Below are 22,289 nucleotides of genomic sequence, written 5' to 3' on the forward strand. Positions count from 1 at the left end.
TAGGAATTCATTTCTAAGTGTTTCGAAATGCCAGATCTTGCAAATGAAATCGACCTTTCATTTGACATTCTCTTCAAAGAAATAAGATTTTAAAGCTGTATTTCTCAGCTATTTTTTAGTCTAAATTCCTATGACCGTGGAATAATAAATAGGCTTTAAGAAGTAATATAGTGCTTCCCTAGCTTCTGATTTCTCTCAGCATTTATTTGCAATTTTGCCTCAATGTACACAACATACCATACCCACACACCTACATAAATACAGTTTCTTTCTCCCAACATGGTTTCTATAAGCAAAGGTAGAAGGAGCAAAAATTCCTTCCTTCTCTAAAAATAAAATTTTAAGTGCATTTTCTTTCCAGCACAACATTGTAAAATACCTCTGAAATTTTTCTCCATTTTATTTTCGAGCTAAGAATCCACCTTAAATCAGAGAACATTCTGGTCAGGTAGCTGTATTTAATTCATCACTTTAAATAAAAAATGCCAAGTCACTTGTCATGTTCTTCTCTCGACAATCCATCATACTAACTGTAGATTGCTTCCTTCTATCTGTTTCCTTTTTCTTCCTCTTTTCTCCTCTTCGCTAGTTTCAGTTGTGGCTCCTTTGGTAGGGTTCATTCCACAAGCCAAACATCTCCCTTTCCTATGCTATTTATATTATTTCCTTAAAAAGCAGCCCCTTATTAAAGAATTAAAAACTATCTCCGCCTATCTGAATGCTATGAAAAGCTGCTGCCGACCTTACTTCAAACACTGGTTAACCCATGGAGCAACAACGTCATCTAAGTTGTTTCTCCATTTATAAAATGGGGATGGAAATGCTTGAGGGGTCACAGCATTACTTGAGAAACCCTGTCATGAGTTCACAAAATTGTGTTCCACCCCTGCCCCCCTCAGTCCGCCACGTACATGCACCTCTGCAGCTGTGTTACCTTCGTCAAGCTATTGAACTCTTCTGGCCTTGAGAAGTTTGAATGTAAATATAAAGGGACCAGGCTCGAAAGCTGTCTTTCATCTCTGACATCCTACTTTTCTCCCCTTATGCCTCCTTGTCATTCAATTACTATGTCAACAGAGCCCGCTACTATGTCTTTTATCTCCTCTGTGGAATAAAAATTATTTTACTCTGTCATGGCATTGACTTGGATTCTTTAATTGTCCACTGTCTTTGGATGTAAGGAATGAGGAATCACTATATTTGGGTAGGAATTTGAGTCTGCCCCTATAACTATAATTTCTTGGTGAACGTCTAAGAACTTTTAAGGACGGGTGTGTATAAGAAGAATGTACAAGATGTTTCTCCAAAATAAAAAATTGCTTCATCCTACTATCATGCGTGTTCCTTAAGGGCAAGACTTGTGTCTGATTTTTTTTTTCCCTAATTCTCCACATGACTCTGTACATAGTGAATGCTCAACAAATATTTTCACTACTTCATATTTAGTTTCTACGCTGAGGACTTGGGTGGATTGGGGACTTTAACAGAGATCACTGCAAGTCTCATATTCTCCTAATGTGTGTCAAGGGCCAGGGTTTAAAATCCACTTCCAAATGTGTTGCTAATATCCAATCTCTCCAGGAGACAATGAGCCCATGCAGCAAGAAACTGCCTGTTTTCTGGCATTAGTAGAATGCAAAGGCTAAAAGGCTACCTAACCCTACTCCTAATTTTTGTGTTGCACTTCTTATTTTGTATTTACTGTAAAGATATCCGGTATGTCAATTTTATGAGGGCTGGCACTGATGCTGGAATTTCAAGAGCCAGAATCATTACACAACCTCATAAACAGGTTAGGGAAATAACCCAGGACTCTTTTGCAGACAAAGAAAAAATCATCATGAAAGTAATTAGAAGAGATGATGATGCTTTTTTAAAGGACAGACCGACATTTCAAGTGATGAGAATCAGCTAAACAACTGAGCTACTTGTCAGTTTTTAAAAGTCAACCCTGAGCATATACCCTAAAATTTTGCCCCCAAAAAGGGAAAATATATACAAATATATTTATGGCACCATCATCATTAAGCAATATTTACTGAGTACTCTCTTCATACCAGACTCTTGATATCCATTCATCCTCACAATAAAGCAGGTATCATCCATGTTACAGAGGCAAGAAAACTGAGGCTCAAAAAGGCCATTCACCTAGCAAGTGGCAGAACTGAGACTCAGACCCAGACCTGTCTACCTCTGATCATTGCATTCTATCATCTGAGCCACCAAGAACCTGATTAAATGACCAACAACACTGAATGATCAGATAAACTATGTTACATCTGCTTAATGGAGTTTTAGGCACCTATTAAAAATTATAAAGGTGGAAATATAATACATGTTTCATAGTATATATGAAAAATATTACATTTAAAAGATAAAATTTAAATATATGTTTATTATAACTGATTAAAAATGTATATGCATTTGGATAAAAATTAGAATAGAGCACAAAGAAATGAAAATTTCTGTGGTCAGGAAATGGGCTTAACACGTGGTATGTATTTTTCTTGATGTAACAGTTTTTTTTTTGTTTGTTTGTTTGTCTTTTTTGCCTTTTCTAGGGCCGCTTCTGCAGCACATGGAGATTCCCAGGCTAGGGGTCTAATCGGAGACATAGCCATCGGCCTACGCCAGAGCCACAGCAACACAGGATCTGAGCCACATCTGCAACCCACACCACAGCTCACAGCAACGCCAGATCCTTCACCCACTGAGCAAGGCCAGGGATCGAACCTGCACCCTCATGGTTCCTAGTCAGATTCGTTAACCACTGCGCCACAAGAGGAACTCCTAATGTAACAGCATTTAATGAATTGTCAGCTACAGTAATCAAGACACAGTGGTATTGGTGAAAGAATATACAAATAGATTAGAGCAATAGAATAAAGAGTCCAGAAATAGACCCACATAAGTACAGCTAACTGACCAAGGAGCAGAGGCAGTACAATGGAACAAAGACAGAGTTTTCGACAAAGGGTGCTGGGACAATTGGACAGCCACATGCAAAAACATGATTCTAGACACAGACTTTACACCCTTCAAAAGAATTAACTCAAAATGGATCCCAGAACTAAGTGTAAACCACAAAATTATAAAACTCCTAGAAGAGGAGTTCCCGTTGTGGCACAGCAGAAATGAATCCAACCAGGAACCATGAAGTTGTGGGTTCAATCCCTAGCCTCGCTCAGTGGGTTAAGGCTCTGGTGTTGCTGTGAGCTGTGGTGCAGGTCGCAGATGTGGCTTGGATACTGCATTGCTGTGGCTGTGGGGTAGGCCGGCAGCTGTAGATCCACTTTAACCCCTAGCCTGGGAACATCCATATACCGCAAATGTGGCTCTAAAAAGCAAAAAAAAAAACTCCTAGAAGACAACACAGAAGAAAACCTAGATAACCTTGGGTATGGCAATGATTTTTTAAAGACAACACTGCAGATATGATCCATGAAAGAAACAACTGATAAGCTGAACTTCACTAAAATTAAAAACCCATGCCCTCCAAAAGACACTGACAAGAGAACAAAAGAAAAGCCCAGGATGAGAGAGAGAATACTTGCAAAAGACACATCTGGTAAAGAACTCATCCAAAATATACAGAGTACTCTTAAAATACAATAAGAAGAAGACAAACAACTCAATTAAAAAACGGGCCATTTAGTAGACACCTCACCAAAGATGGCACACAGATGAAAAATAAGCAAAGGAAAGGATTCTCCACCTCATATGTCATTAAGGAAATGCAAATTAAAGCAAGATACCACTACACACCCATTAGAAGGGTCAAAATCCAGAACACTTATAACACCAACCGCTGGCAAGGATATACGGCAACAGGATCTCTCATTCATTGTTGTGGAAATACAAAATCATAGGGCCACTTTGGAAAACAGTTTGAAGGTTTCTTACAAATCTAAACATATTCTCATCCTATGATCCATCAATAGTGTTCCTTGGTATTTACCCAAAGGAGTTGAAAACTTATGTCCACACAAAAACCTATGCACTCATGCCTATAGCAGCTTTTTTTTTTTTTTTTTTTTTTTTTGGCTTTTTAGGACCACATCTGCAGCATATGGAAGTACTCAGGCTAGGGGTCAAAACAGAGCTGTAGCTGCCAGCCTACACCACAGCCACAGCAACTCGGGATCCAAGCCGCATCTGTGACCTACGCCACAGCTCAGGGCAACGCCGGATCCCTGACCCACTGAGCAAGGGCAGGGATCAAACCCACATCTTCATGGATACTAGTTGGATTCGTTTCTGCTGTGCCACAACAGGAACTCCTACAGTAGTTTTAGTCATAATTGCCAAAACCTGAAAGCAACCAAGGTGTCTTTCAGCAGGGAAATAAACTGTGGACTATCCAGACAATGGAATATTACTCAGAGCTAAAAAGAAATGAGCTGTCAAGTCATAAAAAGACAAGGAGGAAACTTAAATGTATATTACTAAGTGAAAGAAGCCAATCTGAAAATGTATGACATTCTAGAGTAAGCAAAACTCCAGAAACACTAAGAAAGATCCATGGTTGCTATGGGCTGGAGGCAGGGGGTGATGAGTAGGTGGAGCACACAGAACTTTTAGGGCAGTGAAATTATTCTATGTGATACTGTAATAGTAGCTATATGTCATTATACATACATATATATATGTATATATATATATATATATACACATTTGTCCAAACCCATCGACTGTCCAACACCCAGAGTGAATGCTAATGTAAGCTCTGACTTTGGGTGATGATGCTGTGTCAATGTGGGTTCATCAACTGTAACAAACACACCTCTGGTGGGAGATGTCGATTGGGATGCTATGAATGAGTAGGGTCATGAGGTAGATGGGAAACCTCTATACCTTCCACACAATTTTGCTGTAAACCTAAAGCTACTCTTAAAAAAATAAGGTTTATTTTTAAAAATTAAGTGAGCTCTTACCACCTCTGTTCTCAACCCTTCGGTTTATTCTTCCTTTGATTGTGAAACTCTGGAGTGGAAATGGGGGAGGTTCACAAACACAGCTTTTAAGACCACTGTGGAATATTTTCCTTGGCTGAGCACTTGAAAGATATTATCCCATTTAATCTTTCTGCAGCAATCTTTTTTAGGTAAGTATTTCTATTAATCCCCATTTCAGAGATGCAGAAATAGAAGCTTAAGGATTGAAGATGACTCCACCCAGAAAATGGCAAAGCTGGTAGAGAAAATCAGGTCAGGTGGACTCTGAAGCCAATTTTCTTGATCATTCCACTGTACAAGATTACACAATGATTCCCGGATACAAAGTTAGCAGTCGGCTTCCAATAATTAGAACTCCTTCTGAGCCTAATATCAAAGAATATGAGACCATTGAAGAGCAAGTCAGAATCAAAATATCTGTCATTCGTGGTAGCAGTTTCTGCTTTAGGAAAAATAATTTCCTGTTTGAATTATGATAGTATTTATTTAAATCATATTAGTTACACTCATTTCTCTAAAATGCTTCTAGTAAACCAGGTTTCTACCAGTTTGGTTTTTTTGTTTTGTTTTGTTTTTTGGGGTTTTTTTTTGTCTTTAAAGACAAATAGATTATGTTTGCATTGCTCACCAGTAAGGAAATAGTTAAATCTTGAGGATGCACCCTGGTGAATATCTCCCTCAACCATCTAAAGGAAAAAAAAAAAAAAAGGTCACAGTCAGTTACTCCCGTTAGATCAGTGCTCACTAGAACATCTGTAGGCACACACACACTCTCTTTACTGTCGTCCTTCTGCTCACCACGGTCAGAGTGAGCAGTCAGTGAGTCTTCCCACGTGCTGACACTTAACACTTGGTTTAGCGGCAAAGACTCAGAGAAGGGTGAGCAGCCCCTCTGGCCTTCAGGTAGGTCCAATAACTTCATTTCTACCAGAGCTAAAAGATGGGAGTCTACGTTTGTCAACTTCAAGGAAAAGATGCGGCCCCCCCTCCGCCCAGTGGGACTGGGTGTCCAGTGGGGAAGGGATAGTGTAGAACTTGGAAAAGAGAGGGGTTTTCTGGTCTCAGGCTGCTGCAAGGATGTTATTCCTGTGGCATCAGCGTCTACGTAGTAATCTTGTTACACAAAGGCCTCTCTGGCATAAGGGTCAGAAGGAAGACCTAACCCTGGTTTTACTGGGAAAAAAAAAATCAAATGATATATGCCACAAACCGGATTAAAGGTGCACGTTACTATTAGTTCATACACTAAAAGACAGCAGTTACCTGCTATTTTGGAGCAATCTGGAAAACATGGGCAACACTGATCAGTAGGATTTAATACTTCAGAGTATAGGAGCTTTCTTCAGAAGAAAAAAAGAGTCAGTTCAGGCATAGGAAACTACAAACCCAGACCTCACACCATTAGTTCTCTTTTGATTCCCAGCTCTGCCCTAGCTTCACAATGAATAGATGAAAATCTCCCTGCTGAGGAATGTTAGCATGGGGTTGGAAAACTTGTATAAATTTATTGGTCCTCTCTTTCTGTCTTTTAAAAAGAATCTTTAATGTGTTGACTTTGAAACTTCCCAAAGTTAAAGAACTTCTTTTTCAAAATCTGTTTTCATATGGCCTATTTAAAGAAAACCACTTTGATAGATTACTATAGTTCTAGTATAATTAAAAACTCCTTGAAAACCCAAGATGTGACTAATAGAGTCACATTAAAACCATGGAAAATATACCATAGTCTACTCCTGTTAGTAAAGCAAAATTGCAAAAACTAAACAAATACGGTAAAATCATGTGAAAACACTTTCAATGTTCCTGTTCATTCTTTACATACATAAGTCATCTGGTAATGGTTTAAAATGGGTAATTTAAAAATTAAATATACAAATATTTGAACTGTGTTACAAGAACAAGTAATTCATCTTAATAGTATTCAGCTTTACTATGATTTTTAGGGCCCTAAAATTATGAGATAAGCTAAAAGCAGGACACCAAAGGGAGAACAGGTCAGAAATCTTCGGGGACCGAAAATAAGCTATAAAAAAAGGTAGTACTCCTACGTCGTGCCCAAGAAAATGTTTCTGTTTAACCTACAATAACCATGTTTTCACTTATGAGCGGCCAAAATCCCTATGAACATGAAAAGGAAGCCAAAAGACTACAATGAAAATGTTTTTAAATTTGCTGTTTAAAAGCAAGTGCTCTTGGTATATGTTCACCCCTTGAGATCTGGGATCCATCACGTCTGTAAAGCTTGCTTTCTAGCCCAATAATAGTCTTCACAAGTGTTTAAAACAAGCAGTTTGGGCACTCCCTCAGACCAAAAGTGGGCAACTCTCTGAAAATCATCACACATTATGCTGAGTGTAATCGGGTATGGTTTTCATTTACTGAATTGAGCATCAACAATATTTCCCTTTAGTTCCTATGGCAAGACTTTTCTTGACTGCACAGATGCTGTGTCTTATGTGCGCTTGGACAGTCCACGAATACATAAAACACTTGCCCAGATTATTTCATATGGCGAGTTGCTAAACCTACAAACCACCATGGTCTAAAAAAGAAAGGGGCTTGATTTTGTAACCTTAGTAATAATCCTTCTCATTCACCATTTCCTCACTTGGTTTAATAACCCACAAGATGATTATTAAAATAGCACACCTTGAGAAATCTCCCAGGTAAGCTAAAAATGGTAAGTAGAAGAAAATAATTAGCAATTAGCTACATCTGATCTTCAAGGAAAAAAGCCCCATCAGCATCTCATTAGACTGGCCATAGATTTCAAATGGGTCAAGGAGCCCCTGCAGGGGTAATAATTATTAATTATAGTATCAACTAACATTTATTGGATACTTATTATGACTATGTGCTACATGATTTACATGTGTATCACATTTATTCTCAAAAACAACCCAAGGAATAGGTAGTAACATTATCTCTATTTCTCAGATAAGAGAGAAAATAACTTGTCCAAGATGATTACACAGCAAATAAGTTTTAGAGCCCAAATTGGAACTTAGACAATCCAGCTTCAGAGTCTGCATATTTAGTGAAGGGTTACCGAAAGGGTAACAAGAAGAATGAAATATTTCCTGTTATTTAAATTGAATTCACCACCACCACCTCTGCTGCATATGCTTATCCAATTCTCACTAGTCTAAAAAATTCTCAGTCTACACTCACTGACCAGATTCCCAGATTCCAGCCCTTCAAATCATCTCCAATATTATAAACACTATCTGTCATGACTGCAGGTAACTGTGCACTGACAGCCTTACTTTTTCCAAGTTCAAGCATAAGCCTCACAGCTAACTATGACTTAGAATGGACAAAGCCCTAAGTGCTTTGTGTGTATCAATTTATAATCATAACTTACATCAACCTGTGATGTAAGGAAAATTATTTCATTGAATCTAGCCAGTAAGCCTTCGAAGTCCATACTCTTAGACACCATTTATACTGTTTTTGAAGCATATTAACAGTTTATTCTTAAAAGTCAAGGAAGCTGTCTATTTTGTTTCCTTTAATTTTTAGTGTGTAGGACTCCACTCTGCAAACAGAGAGTGTATTTCTCTCTTTGACGCTCCTGACATCTCTCCGACACAGGTAATATTTTTAAAAAGTAAAATTTGGAGTTCCCGTCATGGCACAGCAGAAATGAATAAAACTAGGAACCATGAGGTTGCGGGTTCGATCCCTGGACTCCCTCAGTGGGTTCAGGATCTGGCGTTGCCGTGAGCTGTGGTGTAGGTCGCAGATGTGGCTCGGATCTGGCGGTGCTGTGGCTGTGGTGTAGGCTGGTGGCTACAGCTCTGATTAGACCCCCTAGCCTGGGAACCTCCATATGCCGCAAGTGTGGCCCTAAAAGGACAAAAGACCAAAAACAAAAACAAAAACTACTTCATCTAGTAAATAACTTTTTAAAAAATCATAGAAATGTTGCATTCTGAATAATTCTGATACCTCTTTGCTTAGTGCCAGCTTACTACAGGATTACTGAAGAATTACTTCAAGGTTCTGGGGCAGGAAAGAGAGATCTGAAATAACAGCCATTAACTCTGTTTTCCTCTCCAAAGAGAGGGCAGAAGGGAGGGAGAGGGTGAGAGAGGGAAGGAGAGGGAGTGAGAGAGGTGTTTAGGAAACTTCTCAGCCTCCCTAGAACTCTAAACACCGGAGTAAAAGCAGTTGGAAAAACAGAGGGCCTTTGGCGTGGTTAGTACTTACTAAAGTCTATGTACTCTTTTCCATGACTAAAAACAAGAGTAGAGTAAAAATCATTTATCAGGTAAATTCTTCCCTGCACTCCAGGTATTCATAGACAGATCCTTTGCTTCTGCAACATAGTCACAGCTTTTGTACCCTCGTGCCCCCTCAAACCCCGCCCCAGCCACCTCAGGATGTCCAGAGGGGCAATTCTGAGTCGAACTCCAGAGCATCTAGCCAGGAGTCCCTGAGGACACTTCCGCGTGGCGTCCCTTCAGGCTGCGGTTTCCAAGCAACCGCACCCAGGCCAGAAGGCGTGCATCCTGCTGGGTCCCGGGTTTAGGAGTCCTCCGGAGAGGCTCCAAGGACACTGGCCCGGGGTAGCCTGATGCCCCTTCGCGTGCCTCGGCTTTCCCATAACCTGGATATTGGGTCTACGTCAGCCATTCTCACCTCCCATTCCCTAGTTTTTCGCCTTGGCTTCCATCTAGTCACTTCGCACTCTTGGCGTCTTTATTCAGAGAGACTCTTAAAGACTTCTTTCCTGGAGCAATAAAGGCAAACTCTGTAGCCACACATCCCATAGAGAATGGATTCCTGGGAAATGTAGTTCTTTCTGGGGACAAGTGGTTAGTCTTTAAGGGAAAAGGACTACAGTTCCCAGAAATCTAAGGGAGGCCAGTCCACGTCTTAAACTTGTCCCAGCTGCATGGATTGTATTAGGCAGGAAGGTTCTGTGGCGTTTTCTTTACCCAGCTGTCTGGATTTTTGCTAATTCAATCCCACTGCAAGCTTGTGGAACAACTCTCTTTTTTTAACAGGCTTTTTATGTGTGAGGTGATCTAAACACAGTGATTTTAATGAAGAGATATAGTAAGTTTAAAAAATGTTTTTTAATTCTTTCAGATAAAAAAAAGAGCTACCCACTGTCAGAAAATGTCACTACAGATGATAACAGTTGGTAATAACATGGCCTTAATTCAGCCAGGCTTCTCATTGATGAATTTTGATGGGCAAATCTTCTTCTTTGGCCAAAAAGGCTGGCCCAAGAGGTCCTGCCCCACTGGAGTTTTTCATTTTGATGTAAAGCATAACCATCTCAAACTGAAGCCTGCACTTTTCTCTAAGGATTCCTGCTACCTTCCTCCTCTCCGCTACCCAGCCACTTGCACATTCAAAAGCAGCTTAGAGTCTGAAAAACATCAGTACATCATCCATGGAGGGAAAACACCAAATAATGAGCTTTCGGATAAGATTTATGTCATGTCTGTGGTTTGCAAGAACAACAAAAAAGTTACTTTTCGCTGCAGAGAGAAAGACTTGGTAGGAGATGTTCCTGAAGGCAGATATGGTCATTCCATTGATGTCGTGTATAGTCGAGGGAAAAGTATGGGTGTTCTCTTTGGAGGACGGTCATACATCCCTTCTGCTCAAAGAACCACAGAAAAATGGAATAGTGTAGCTGACTGCCTGCCCCACATTTTCTTGGTAGATTTTGAATTTGGTTGCTCTACATCATACATTCTTCCAGAACTTCAAGATGGGCTATCTTTTCATGTCTCCATTGCCAGAAATGATACCATTTATATTTTAGGAGGACACTCACTTGCCAATAACATCCGTCCTGCCAATCTATATAAAATAAGGGTTGATCTCCCCCTGGGTAGCCCAGCTGTGACTTGCACAGTCCTGCCAGGAGGAATCTCTGTCTCCAGTGCAATCCTGACTCAAACGAGCAGTGATGAATTTGTTATTGTTGGTGGCTATCAGCTTGAAAATCAAAAAAGAATGGTCTGCAACATCATCTCTTTCAAGGACAACAAGATAGGAATTCATGAGATGGAAACTCCAGATTGGACCCCAGATATTAAGCACAGCAAGATATGGTTTGGAAGCAACATGGGAAATGGAACCGTTTTCCTTGGCATACCAGGAGACAATAAACAGGCTCTTTCAGAAGCATTCTATTTCTATACATTGAAATGTACTGAAGACGATGTGAACGAAGATCAAAAAACATTCACAAATAGTCAGACATCAACAGAAGATCCAGGGGACTCCACTCCCTTTGAAGACTCAGAAGAATTTTGTTTCAGTGCAGAAGCAAATAGTTTTGATGGTGATGATGAATTTGACACCTATAACGAAGATGATGAGGAAGATGAGTCTGAGACGGGCTACTGGATTACATGCTGCCCTACTTGTGATATGGATATCAACACTTGGGTACCATTTTATTCAACTGAGCTCAACAAACCTGCCATGATCTACTGCTCTCATGGAGATGGGCATTGGGTCCATGCCCAGTGCATGGATCTGGCAGAACACACACTCATCCATCTGTCAGAAGGAAGCAGCAAGTATTACTGCAAGGAGCATGTGGAGATAGCAAGAGCACTGCAAACCCCCAAAAGAGTTTTACCCTTAAAAAAGCCTCCACTGAAATCCCTCCACAAAAAAGGTTCTGGGAAAATTATTACCCCTGCCAAGAAATCCTTTCTTAGAAGATTATTCGATTAGTTTCACAAAAGCTTTTCTGATCCAAGTGCATCAGGTTTTTAAACATATTTTCAAGAATCCTGACAATGATAAAAATTATATTCTTATTTTTGTTATTGAAAATATCTGTTTTCTTTTAGTTATATGAATTAAGTTCCAGAGAAAAGTCTTATAATGCAATACAAAATACAGTCATTGTGTTTAGACTTATATAGGACCTATAATATTTTGAAAATTCTTTACTCAAAGGATCTTCAGTGAGTATTTTTGATCTGAATTTCTTTGTTCAAGGAATGTTCAACACTGAGACAGTAGTAATAACTAATGTATGCTTATGTCCATTATATGACTTTCGGTAACAAATAATCTATAGAATAGTTGAGACAAGTTTAAACAGTAGAGAAACTAAGAGCTAAAGGAATTAAAGGAATTCTTTTGCATGATGTAGCAATTTGGTTGATGTTGCTTGATGCTGTAACTCCAACATGGCCCTTTGGTTATGCCCATGTACAGAAAAAGCTATAAGGAGATAGATAAGGAGATAGATAGGTAAGATATATAGATGATAGGTAGGTAGATAGATGGTATATAGATAATCTCCATTGATATGAAGGAAGAGGAAAGGAATCTATATCAAATTTGGAACATTTTATCAAGCTATCCACATGCCCTTTCCTCAAAGGATCCCCCAAATAATAAACCAAAGCTAGTTACTTGTTTCAATTCTTTGGGAGATTTAATGAAAACTGCTGTCCAGTGTTATGAAGCTCTCTAAAACAAGGAGAGGAGTGAGAGTACACTAAGAAAGAACCATCGTATAAATCTCATGGAGAAATAATTTCCCCAATTAATATTGATTACTTACCCAAACAACAAAAGTTTAAAGAATATGATAAAGTTGATAGGTAGAATATTTTAAAGGGGGAAAAAGAAATTTCTGTGTGTTTATGAGTCCAGTTAATACATGGAGTTTGCTGCCAATTAAGGCTGTAGGATCAGTGAGCTTGCTAAGTTTCAATTAGATGCTTGCTAGAATTAAAATGAAAAGGACTGTTAATTTTGAGACCTCATGACATTAGGTGAACTTAGATACAAATATCTTCCCTCCTGGAGTATTTTTTTTTTTGGAAAAGAATTTCACTTTAGCCTAAGCAATTAAACCATAGTGTCTAAGGTACTATTGCCAAATTTGGGGGAACGATGGACCATACAGAAGATGAAAATCCTGAAACAAATTTTTCTGCTAATAGTTCCATGTCTCAGATACTGAAATTAATTTATAGAAATTAAATCATATTCGCTTTGTTTCAGTAATGTTGCTTGATGAATATTTGAGTAATTTGCTATACCATTGTTTTGATTTTTTATTGTTTCTGTCACCTATATAAAATAAAATATGAAGATGTTTCCTGTTTATATTTACTTATTCCAATTATTAACATTTCTAGTTACCCAGTTACAGGCAAAATTATACTGTTTAATTTTCACAGGATCACTCTGATTTATTTTTTATCTGTTAGTAGAAAGTGGTGTAAATTGGAGCTGAAATATCCTTCACAGGGTTCCCTCAAGTAGTGTATACTTTCCCTTATCTTTATTTGTCTACGGTGACCAAGAGGCTAAAAAAATAATTACCTATATTTGTTGTGTAGTAGGTGAGATCAACATACAATCTGACCAATTCAACTATAAACTCACTGGGTTCTGCATTTAAGGTCAGAGCTCATTAACACAGGTGCTCTGTGTGTGTGTGTGTGTGTGTGTGTGTGTGTGTGTGAGAGAGAGAGAGAGAGAGAGAAGAGCAAGTATTTTGGTTTTACTTACCAGAAATTTGAGTAAAAATAGGTTTTTGTAAGTCATCTTACCAATGAGTCCACCAGATGTGACTTAAAGATAATAAAATTTCCTTTTTACTAAGCATATACAAACTTTCAAATAAACCACATTAGACAATTGCTCACTTATTCTGACAATATAATGCTTTTGCCTAAAGCATTTCTAGGACTCACTTTTTAATCACTTTCAGAGCCTATGGGACATCCCTTTGAAGATACTCAATATTTGTGCCTCTTCCTCCTTTGGGTTTGGTTTCTAGAAACGGACAAATGTTGTTCAAGGCCTAGTAAATCTCAGTATTATATTGTCACTTTAGGCCAAAAATGAAACCTGAATACAAGCTAATAAAATGGATTTTCTGATATGCCTCACAGACAGATTCTAAAGGTAAGTCCCCAAATGTGTTTACACAAGAATGATACCAATAAATAAGTATACGGCTTTCCAGGGTGACCATTTTAAGGCACTATACTCATCTACAAGTACAAATGAGTTCAGTGTGTTAGAAGGGAAAGTAGAGTGAAAAAGGAGTAGTTTGTCTGGAGGGTGAAATGAAGCTTGTCAAGTTTGAGGAACTGAAAGAACATCAGTCTGGTGAGAACAGAGTAAACAAGGGGTGTGGAGAGTGGCATGAGCCTGGAGAGGTGAGCGGGGTCAGGGCTCCCAGGTTTCCATCTACGCAATAAAATCACACACAGCTTTATTTATACCATGTTGACCTGTTCCCTCCTGCTTTCTTCTGTTTTACTACACTCATCATACTTTGTGCTCAATCTCCAAAAATGCCAAACTAATACCATTTCTGATGAACACCCCTCGTTGTTTCCTGCATACTCAGAGCTTTGGGGCAAGTCATTCATTCTGCAGGGCAGACCTCCCCTCTTGTACTTAACAGCTCCTACCAAGAACCTAGTCCATCGGTCCATTCCTATCCACTCTTTCCATCCCAGTTCAGATGCCTACTCCCTCCAGGGATCCTTCTCTGAACCCCATCACTTCCTCGATAGCTGTAGTGCTTACAAATCTCTGCTTCTAGACTCAGAAGAAAATTACCAAATGCCTCAGTACAGTATCAGATGATTCTCCAGGCCCGCCCCTTTCCCTTTACCCTTTTGGACTTGATTCCTTATCAAAGCTGTACGTCTTCCATCTGGAAAACACTTTCCCCTGGTGAATAATTATTATCCTTCAAGATTTCATTCAATATTGAGGTTCTCAGGGAAGACTTCAGCCCAAGCAGAGTGAAACATTCAGCTTTGTGGCCAAACCATCTCTCTTGTCTCTGTCTTTTCACAGCATTTAGCAACTCACATAACATTTATTCACTTGCCTTCTCTGTTCGGCAGTGGGTTTTTAGAAAGCAACTTTGGGGGAGTTCACGTCGTGGCACGGTGGTTAACAAACCCAACCGGTATCCATGAGGACTCAGGTTCAATCCTTGGCCTTGCTCAGTGGGTTAAGGATCTGGTGTTGCTGTGAGCTGTTGTGTAGGTCACAGACGTGGCTCAGATCCTGCATTGCTGTGGCTGTGGTGTATGTAGACTGGCAGCCACAGCTCTGATTCAACACCTAGCCTGGGAACCTCCATGTGCAGTGGGTGTGCCCTAAAAAGACAGGACAAAAAAAAAAAAAAAGAAAAAAAAAAGAAAAGAAAAAGAAAGCAACTTTGTGTCCTTAATATCAAGCATGGTTTCTGTTACATTATAGCTGCTCAGGAAAATGTTTCCTGAATTAAGTTCACTGTATATGAACTGAAATGTACTCTCTCCTGCAGTTGTCTTACTATCTTTTCAATTCTTTAATAATGAAAGATAAGATGTGGAAATACATCCCTCGTGTTCAAAATATCTTGATCAATCAAACTATCTCATCTCACCGAACTTAAAAAACAAAAGTATGGTGAAATTCACAGAAAGAGATGAAATGAAGACTTGGGTTAAATTTATTCTCTTTTTTAGTGAAATGAGTTCACACAGGATTAAAATGCATATCATGGTAAATTTAGATAGAACAGGCAGTCTTTCTAAACCACAGTGACAAGAATTCCAAGTTATTTATATGCCACCAAATTCCATTCCAGCATAGAGCATTGCTTCTTGACTTGGAATTTCCCGTAGACGATATTACATTTTCCCAAACCTAATTCTGTCAGGAAACATCATATCAGATATATTAAGTCCATTTATTTCTAAGAGTACTAATACCTCATTCTGTCTCCAGATATTAATCCAGCAAATGCGTATTCATTTAAAACTATAATTTGTGAGAATAGGAATGAAAGGTTATCAGTAACGCTCTTTTTAAAAGGCTGGCTAGTCTATATAGGTTCTCTGACTTCCCAGTTTAAATTCCATTATCTCATTACACTTCCACTGCACCTAGTCGTTTCCTTCATAACACCTACCAGAGTGTGGAATTATGCATTTTTAGACTTACTGTGGATTCAGTGCCTACCTCTACCCAGCTCTTTGTGAGCAGAAACCATCTGTGTTGCTCACAACTGTACTTCCAGTGCCAGACATATCTTGCCTGCTCATAGAAGGCCTCCTATAAATATTTGTTTAAAAAATAGGCTGGAACTGATAGGGATGGAGGAGGCACAGGTAGTAGTGGAAGTCCCAGTAAAGGATCATAGATAGAGAGGGAAATCTAGGGAATGTTGGGAGATCACTGTAAGTTAATAAATTTCTCAAAAAAAGCCATCCGAGAAAATATTCATGATGTTGATGTCAGAGAGTGTTTTGCCTATGTTTTCTTCTAGGAGTTTGATGGTGTCCCGTCGGAGGGATCAGGAGCTTGGACTTACCAGACACTACTTAGAATAGATATACAAGGAGATCCTGCTGAATAGCATTGAGAACGTTGTCTAGATACTCATGTTGCAACAGAACAAAGGGTGGGGGAAAAAATGTAATTGTAATGTATACATGTAAGGATAACCTGACCCCCTTGCTGTACAGTGGGAAAATAAAAAAATTAAAAAAAAAAAAAAAGCCATCCGAACAAGGCAGCCTTGCTTGACGAGTGGAGGTGCGAGAATTGCCTCAGGTCATGGGGGGTGGGGGTGAGGCCTGCCTTCAGATTCAGACCAAGGGCAGAAGTTTGAGGACCACCCTTCTGCTGATACCTTACCAGACACCAAGGAGGAGTTACTACTCCTAGAAAGGAAGAGGCAGCCTTTTTCAAGCCCCTCTCGTCTTAGATGATTAAACTGTAGCCCACCTAATCCTCGGGGGGCAGAGCTTCCACGCCGGCCCGCTTGTGTCTCTCACAAACGTCCTATCTTAATAAATCTATTTCTTGCCTATTACTTTGTCTCTCACTGAATTCCTGCTGAGAGGAGGCACGAAGAACTTGAACCTCAGTGTATCCAGACACCGGGTGAATGATTCTAATTTATAACTGTGGGTTCAAATCCCAATCTGGGTTTAGGCTGGGTTCGAGTTCCAGAACATGGGTTCAAGTTCCAATCTGGGTTTAGGCTGGGTTCAAGTCCTAGCACATGGGTTCGAGTCTCAATCTGTGTTCTGCCTAGGTTCAGGCTGTTAGTGCTGTCAATTTCAGAACTATTTGCAGTAGCCAAAAGATGGAAACAACCTAAATGTCCATCAACAGAGGGGTAGATAAAGATGTGGTATATTCAGTGGAATATTACTCAGCCATAAAAAAGAATGAAATAATGCCATATGCAGCAACATGGATGGACCCAGAGATTATCATATTGAGTGAAGACAGCTAGGCAAAGACAAATATATGATATCACTTATATGTGGAATCTAATAAAAAGTGATACAAAAGAATTTGTTTGTAGGAAAGAAACAGACTCAAAGATTTCGAGGTCAAACTTAGGGTTACCAAAGGGGAAAGCATAGGGGAAGAGATAAATTGTGAGAATAGAGTTGGCACATGCACACTACTATTTATAGTGTAGATAAATAACAAGGGCCTACTGTATAGTATAGGGAAGTCTGCTCAGTGATCTATGGGGGAAGAAAGAGTGGATATATGTATATGTATGGCTGATTCACTTTGCTGTACACCTAAAGCTAATACAACATCGTAAATCAACTATATCCCCAATAAATTAAAAAAAAATTTTTTTATATAGGCTGAAGTACAAAGGGAGTCAAAAAAGATATAGAATTTAGCTAGGCTTTAAAGTGTAAGAAAATGCTTTATCCTCAAATGCAGGGGTAATATTCAAATACTTGGTCAAAGGGTAAAAACTTTTAATTGTCAGATGAGTAAATTCTGAGTATCTAATACATGGCATGGCGACTATAATAACAATCCCGTTCTGTCTTGCACACCTGAGATTTAAGAGAATAGCTCTTAAGTGTTCTCCACACATGCAAAGAAAAGGTAAATATGTGAGGCCCTGAATGAGCTAATTAACTTGTGGAAGTATTTTGTGGTATTTTACCATGTATGTTTATATCAAGTCATCTCTTTAAATATACATAATTTTATTTGTTAATAATACCTCAATAAACCTGGGGTGGGAGGAATAGAACAAGGCAAGGATGGTAGGATTTAAAAAAAAAAAAAAATCAATCAAAGAAGGTGCTGGAACAGTCCTTAAGGCCCCCTGCTGTGCCAAGAGTTAACTTGTTACTAGTGGATCTGAGTTCCTGGGGGATGGGGCAGGGCTGCAGGAATAGGAAGGGTACTGGTCCTTTGGGGCATGTGCTATTTACCAAATGCAAACATATTTCAGTATTTTAAAAACTGATATGGTTGCATGGAAGCAGCCAGGCTGAATCTCTGCTCTGTGCAGGAGGGAGCTGGGATGTCTCCAGCAAAGGTGGCACTAAGTTTCTTGAAAGTTCATGGATGATGTGGTGACAGACTAGTGTGAAAATAAGATGGACAGAGATAGAGGGTAAATTGTGAAGATGTGCTTCCCTGTTTTTGTTTTGGTTTCTGTCCTTTTAGGGCCCCACCCCCAGGCATATGGAAGTTCCCAGGCTAGGGGTTGAATTAGAGCTATAGCTTCCAGCCTATGCCACAGCCACGGCAATGTGGGCTCTGAGCAGCATATGCAACCTACACTGCATCTCATAGCAACGCTGGATCCTTAACCCACCGATCAAGGCCAGGGATTGAACCTACGTTATTACAGATAGCAGTCGGGTTCCTTACCACTGAGCCATGACGGGAACTCCTGGTTCCCTGTTTTTTGGCTGAGATAAGCTTCAGTGACCTCATGTATAACATAAAGAAAATGATGGGACAGATTCCAAAAGGCTCAAATGAGAAAATCTCATATGCAAAATGCTTACCTCCCTTACTGGTAGCTATTACTACTGTTATTGCTGCTGTCGTTGTTGTCATCACCAGGAAGAGCACTGATCAAAGAACCTGAGCTCTAGCTCACTTCTGCCATTACCTGTGTGGTCCTGGACACATCACCCGCTTTGATCAAAATGTTAAGTATATGAATGTGTGAATTTTCTGGGGAACAGGGTCATATTTTTATTAGAGTCTCAAAGGAGTTTAAATACTACTCATTCTCAAATCCTACATTTACCTAAACCATCTGGAACCAAATTGTCTCTTCCTGCATGAATATAAATTATACTATTCTGTTGCCTTTTATTATAAGATCACCAAATTATTTTGTATTTCCCTCATGAAAAAAACATTACTTCATTTTTTAAATATTGCAGTCAATATCATTATTTGAATATAAATCACAATACCTACTATTTCCAAATTTAAAATTTTTATTTCAAATACTTAAACATAAAACTGTTACCAATGACCATAATACTAATAAAGAGAAATACAAAAATATAAAAATAAGTATTGAGACACATATTTCAATGTAAAAATATCTGACATGGAAATACAGATCCCTTTCATCAAATCATCAAATTAAATCTTTGCATCCTAGTACCTGAACTTTTCTGAAACCAAATAAAAAAGTAAAGAATAGAAAAAGAAGAGGAAGACCCTTCGGAGCCATTAAACAAACTTTACCATTATTTGTATGGAAATAAAGTGAACTGCAATTCCACAAAAAGAAAAATCTCACCAAACATGATTGAGGTATATTTATGTAGATTAACATAGTTAAATGAAAAAGTTAAAATAGGGACAAAATAGCCACTCTTGTTTAAAAATCTCTTAACATTGAAAGAACAGACCACCTCTCATACCATAACCGAAGACACAGACATATCTGCAATCGAAAATCACTTGTCTCTAAATGGCGATTCATTCTCGCAACCACTTCTGGTGCTGACAAATCCTGCCTCTTAGCTGTGTGTAATTTGAATTCTGTTTGATCACACAAGCTCAACCAAAAAAATCTTTATCTTCATATATATTTTGTGAAAACAAATTGAGGCCAAACTAAATTTCAGTTCACCTGGAAGGAAAAGACATCTTTTCCTCCTGCTCTTGCTTCTCAGTACATATTTATTAATCCCCAAGTGCTTTTTGACCTCATACCAACCATTCATCAATTTTCATCAGCCATTATCACTGGTCCCTGCAGTGCACCTCAGTGGGTTAGCAAGCAAACTTGCAGAATTAGGTTTCATGGGAGAAAAATGCATGGCACTTCTCAAGTCCCAGTCTATATTTAAAAAAAAAAAAAAAAAAAAAAAAAAAAAAAAAAAAAAGCTCCATTCAGTGTGGTAAATTTCCCTAGAGTACATGGTTGCATTTACAATGGGCATTGCCAACATAAAACAAAACTTGAATGTAAAACCAGGGCTAGATATTACAATCACAACATTGAGGGCAAAAACAACCATAGGCAACATTTCTACATATTGAAATTCCCGCAGCCAGATGTTCCTGCTGGTTTATCAAAATGTGATCTGATTAAGGGATTATTGGGAGGGTTGTGCTATAAATCATGCTGTTAGTCACATGCATTCAAAATAGTTCCTGCAATGCTAGAAAAGTTGGATTTAATATTGGAAAGTATTTACATTACCACCAATTGAGTAACAGAGTGGATATGGGGGAAAAAAATCTACAAACCAACGCCAACATGCTTCAGGGAGTAGGATGATTACACGAATGTAGCTGTTTATTAGTGCAGAGACATGCTGTAAGGATTAAAGGGGATGAAGGAAAGGGGTGGCTTGGAAGCCCATAAGTTTACAAAATACAAAATGTTTTCAAGAAAAAATAAAATTAAAATATGTATATCTTTTTGACAACTAAATTACAAATGCCTTTGAAATTTATATAGTCTATATAGAAAAAGCAAGAAAAACTGCTGTATATTTTAAACGGAAAATACCAGGTTCAATCCCTGTAAAAGCACCAAATGCATACCCTTTAGGATATCACTGATGCACATTTGACAACTAAATTACAAAGCTCTTTGATATACTATGTATGAAGAGTGGCAATTATGGCCAATAAAATCAAAGGAAGGAAAAAACTAATTAACACTAACATATCATTATGACTCACTAGCATATAAAATCCCATGCCTTCTCTAAATTGCCAGAAATTGGCAATTCCCAAATTCCTAAGGATACAGACAATAGTTTCTAAAAACTGGAGCTACCAGAGGTTTGGGGGTCTCTTGGGAACTTCAGCAATTCTTTCTTCTATCAAAAGGCCCAAAGCACACCAATGACCTCAAAGCCCACCCATCCCTGCCCCCAAGAAATGTAATCCCAAGATTACGAACTGTAGTGATGAATTGTGGATCCCAAACCATTTATGTTACTACCTTGTTTAGGGAGATGGGAGTAAGATGGTGGAATAGAAGGACTGGAGCCCAACTTCTCTCCTAAAAACAACAAAATTCACAACTAAAGGCTGAACGATCTTCAACCAAATGGACCAGAAACCTTAAATAAGATATCCTATTTCAGAAGACAAAGAGGAGGCCACATCAAGAGGTAGAAGGGGCGGTTTCGCGATATAAACAACCCCATACCTCCCGGGTGGGAAGACCCACAGACTGGAAGCTAACTGGTTCACAGAGACTCACCTACAGGAGTGAGCGTTCTGAGCCACACATCAAACGCCCACATGTGGGGATCTGGCACTGGGAGAAAGAGCCCCTGGAGCATCTGGCATTGAAAGCCAGTGGGGCTTGTGCGCAGGAGCTCCACAGGACTGGGGGAAATGGAGACCCCATTCTTAAAAGGCGCACACAGACGTTCACCTGCACTGGGTCCCAGGGCAAAGCAAAGTCTCCATTGGAACCTGGGTCAGACCTGACTGCAGTTCTTGGAGGACATCCTGGGAATGTGGCTTGTTGTGGGGAAGGAAATTGGAAGCAAAGCTCTAGGGAATATTCAGCAGCGGGCCTTTCTCTGGACGTGGCCATTTTGGGAAAATCTGGCCCCACCCATCAGTCAGCAGGGCAAACAACAACCCAGGTGGGAGCACACAGCCCCGCCCCGCAGTAAACAGGCTGCCTAAAGACCCCTCAGGCACACAACCACCTCTAATCCCTTCCAGAGACAAAGCCCCACCCACCAGAGGGATTAGAATCGGCTCCACCTACCAGTGGGCAGGCATCAACCCCTCCCATCAGGGAGCCTACAGCAAACCCCTATACCCACTTCAGCCACAAGGGGAGCAGACACCAGAAGTAAGAGAGGCTACAGCTCTATTATCTGTAAAAAGGTCACCACGCCAAAAACCTATAAAAATGAAAAGACAGAACTATAATTCAGATGAGGGAGAAAGGAAAAACCCCAGAAAATCAGCTAATCGGTGAGGAGGTTCTCAGCCTCCAGGAAAAAGACTTTAGACCTGATGCTGAAGATGATGCAGGACATTGGAAATAAACTGGAGGCAAAGATGGATAACTTACAGAAAACA

The 22,289-nt window shown here is 39.3% G+C and overlaps 2 protein-coding genes across 3 annotated transcripts in view; one reads left to right on the forward strand and one right to left on the reverse strand.

The window, feature by feature from the left end:
- The window catches only part of IFTAP (intraflagellar transport associated protein), a 77,900-nt gene extending 68,185 nt beyond the window's left edge, over positions 1 to 9,715 (reverse strand). The window contains 1 exon segment of the mRNA XM_021083175.2: positions 9,600 to 9,715. The gene's annotated coding sequence lies outside the window, so the exon portion shown is untranslated.
- RAG2 (recombination activating 2) lies at positions 5,687 to 13,061 on the forward strand. 2 transcript variants are annotated; one of them, XM_021076940.2, is made up of 2 exons: positions 5,687 to 5,858; positions 10,053 to 13,061. In XM_021076940.2, the coding sequence occupies exon 2, from the start codon at positions 10,083 to 10,085 to the stop codon at positions 11,664 to 11,666; it is 1,584 nt and encodes a 527-aa protein (XP_020932599.1). In that variant the 5' UTR covers positions 5,687 to 5,858; positions 10,053 to 10,082; the 3' UTR covers positions 11,667 to 13,061. The 2 variants fall into 2 exon arrangements, with proteins under 2 accessions (XP_020932599.1, NP_001121953.1); NM_001128481.1 differs by lacking the exon at positions 5,687 to 5,858 and having other exon boundaries at positions 10,083 to 11,666.
- Positions 13,062 to 22,289: the final 9,228 nt, after the last annotated feature.

The sequence above is a fragment of the Sus scrofa genome, chromosome 2, assembly GCF_054392235.1.
Source record: "Sus scrofa isolate SSC_HxYL_T2T_F1_AM1 chromosome 2, Sscrofa_HxYL_maternal_Yorkshire_Landrace_v2.0, whole genome shotgun sequence".
Lineage (NCBI taxonomy): Eukaryota > Metazoa > Chordata > Mammalia > Artiodactyla > Suidae > Sus > Sus scrofa.

What these genes read in the sequence shown, in the direction of transcription:
- RAG2 (XM_021076940.2), top strand. Translation starts at nt 10,083, where the DNA reads ATGTCACTACAGATGATAACAGTTGGTAATAACATGGCCTTAATTCAG.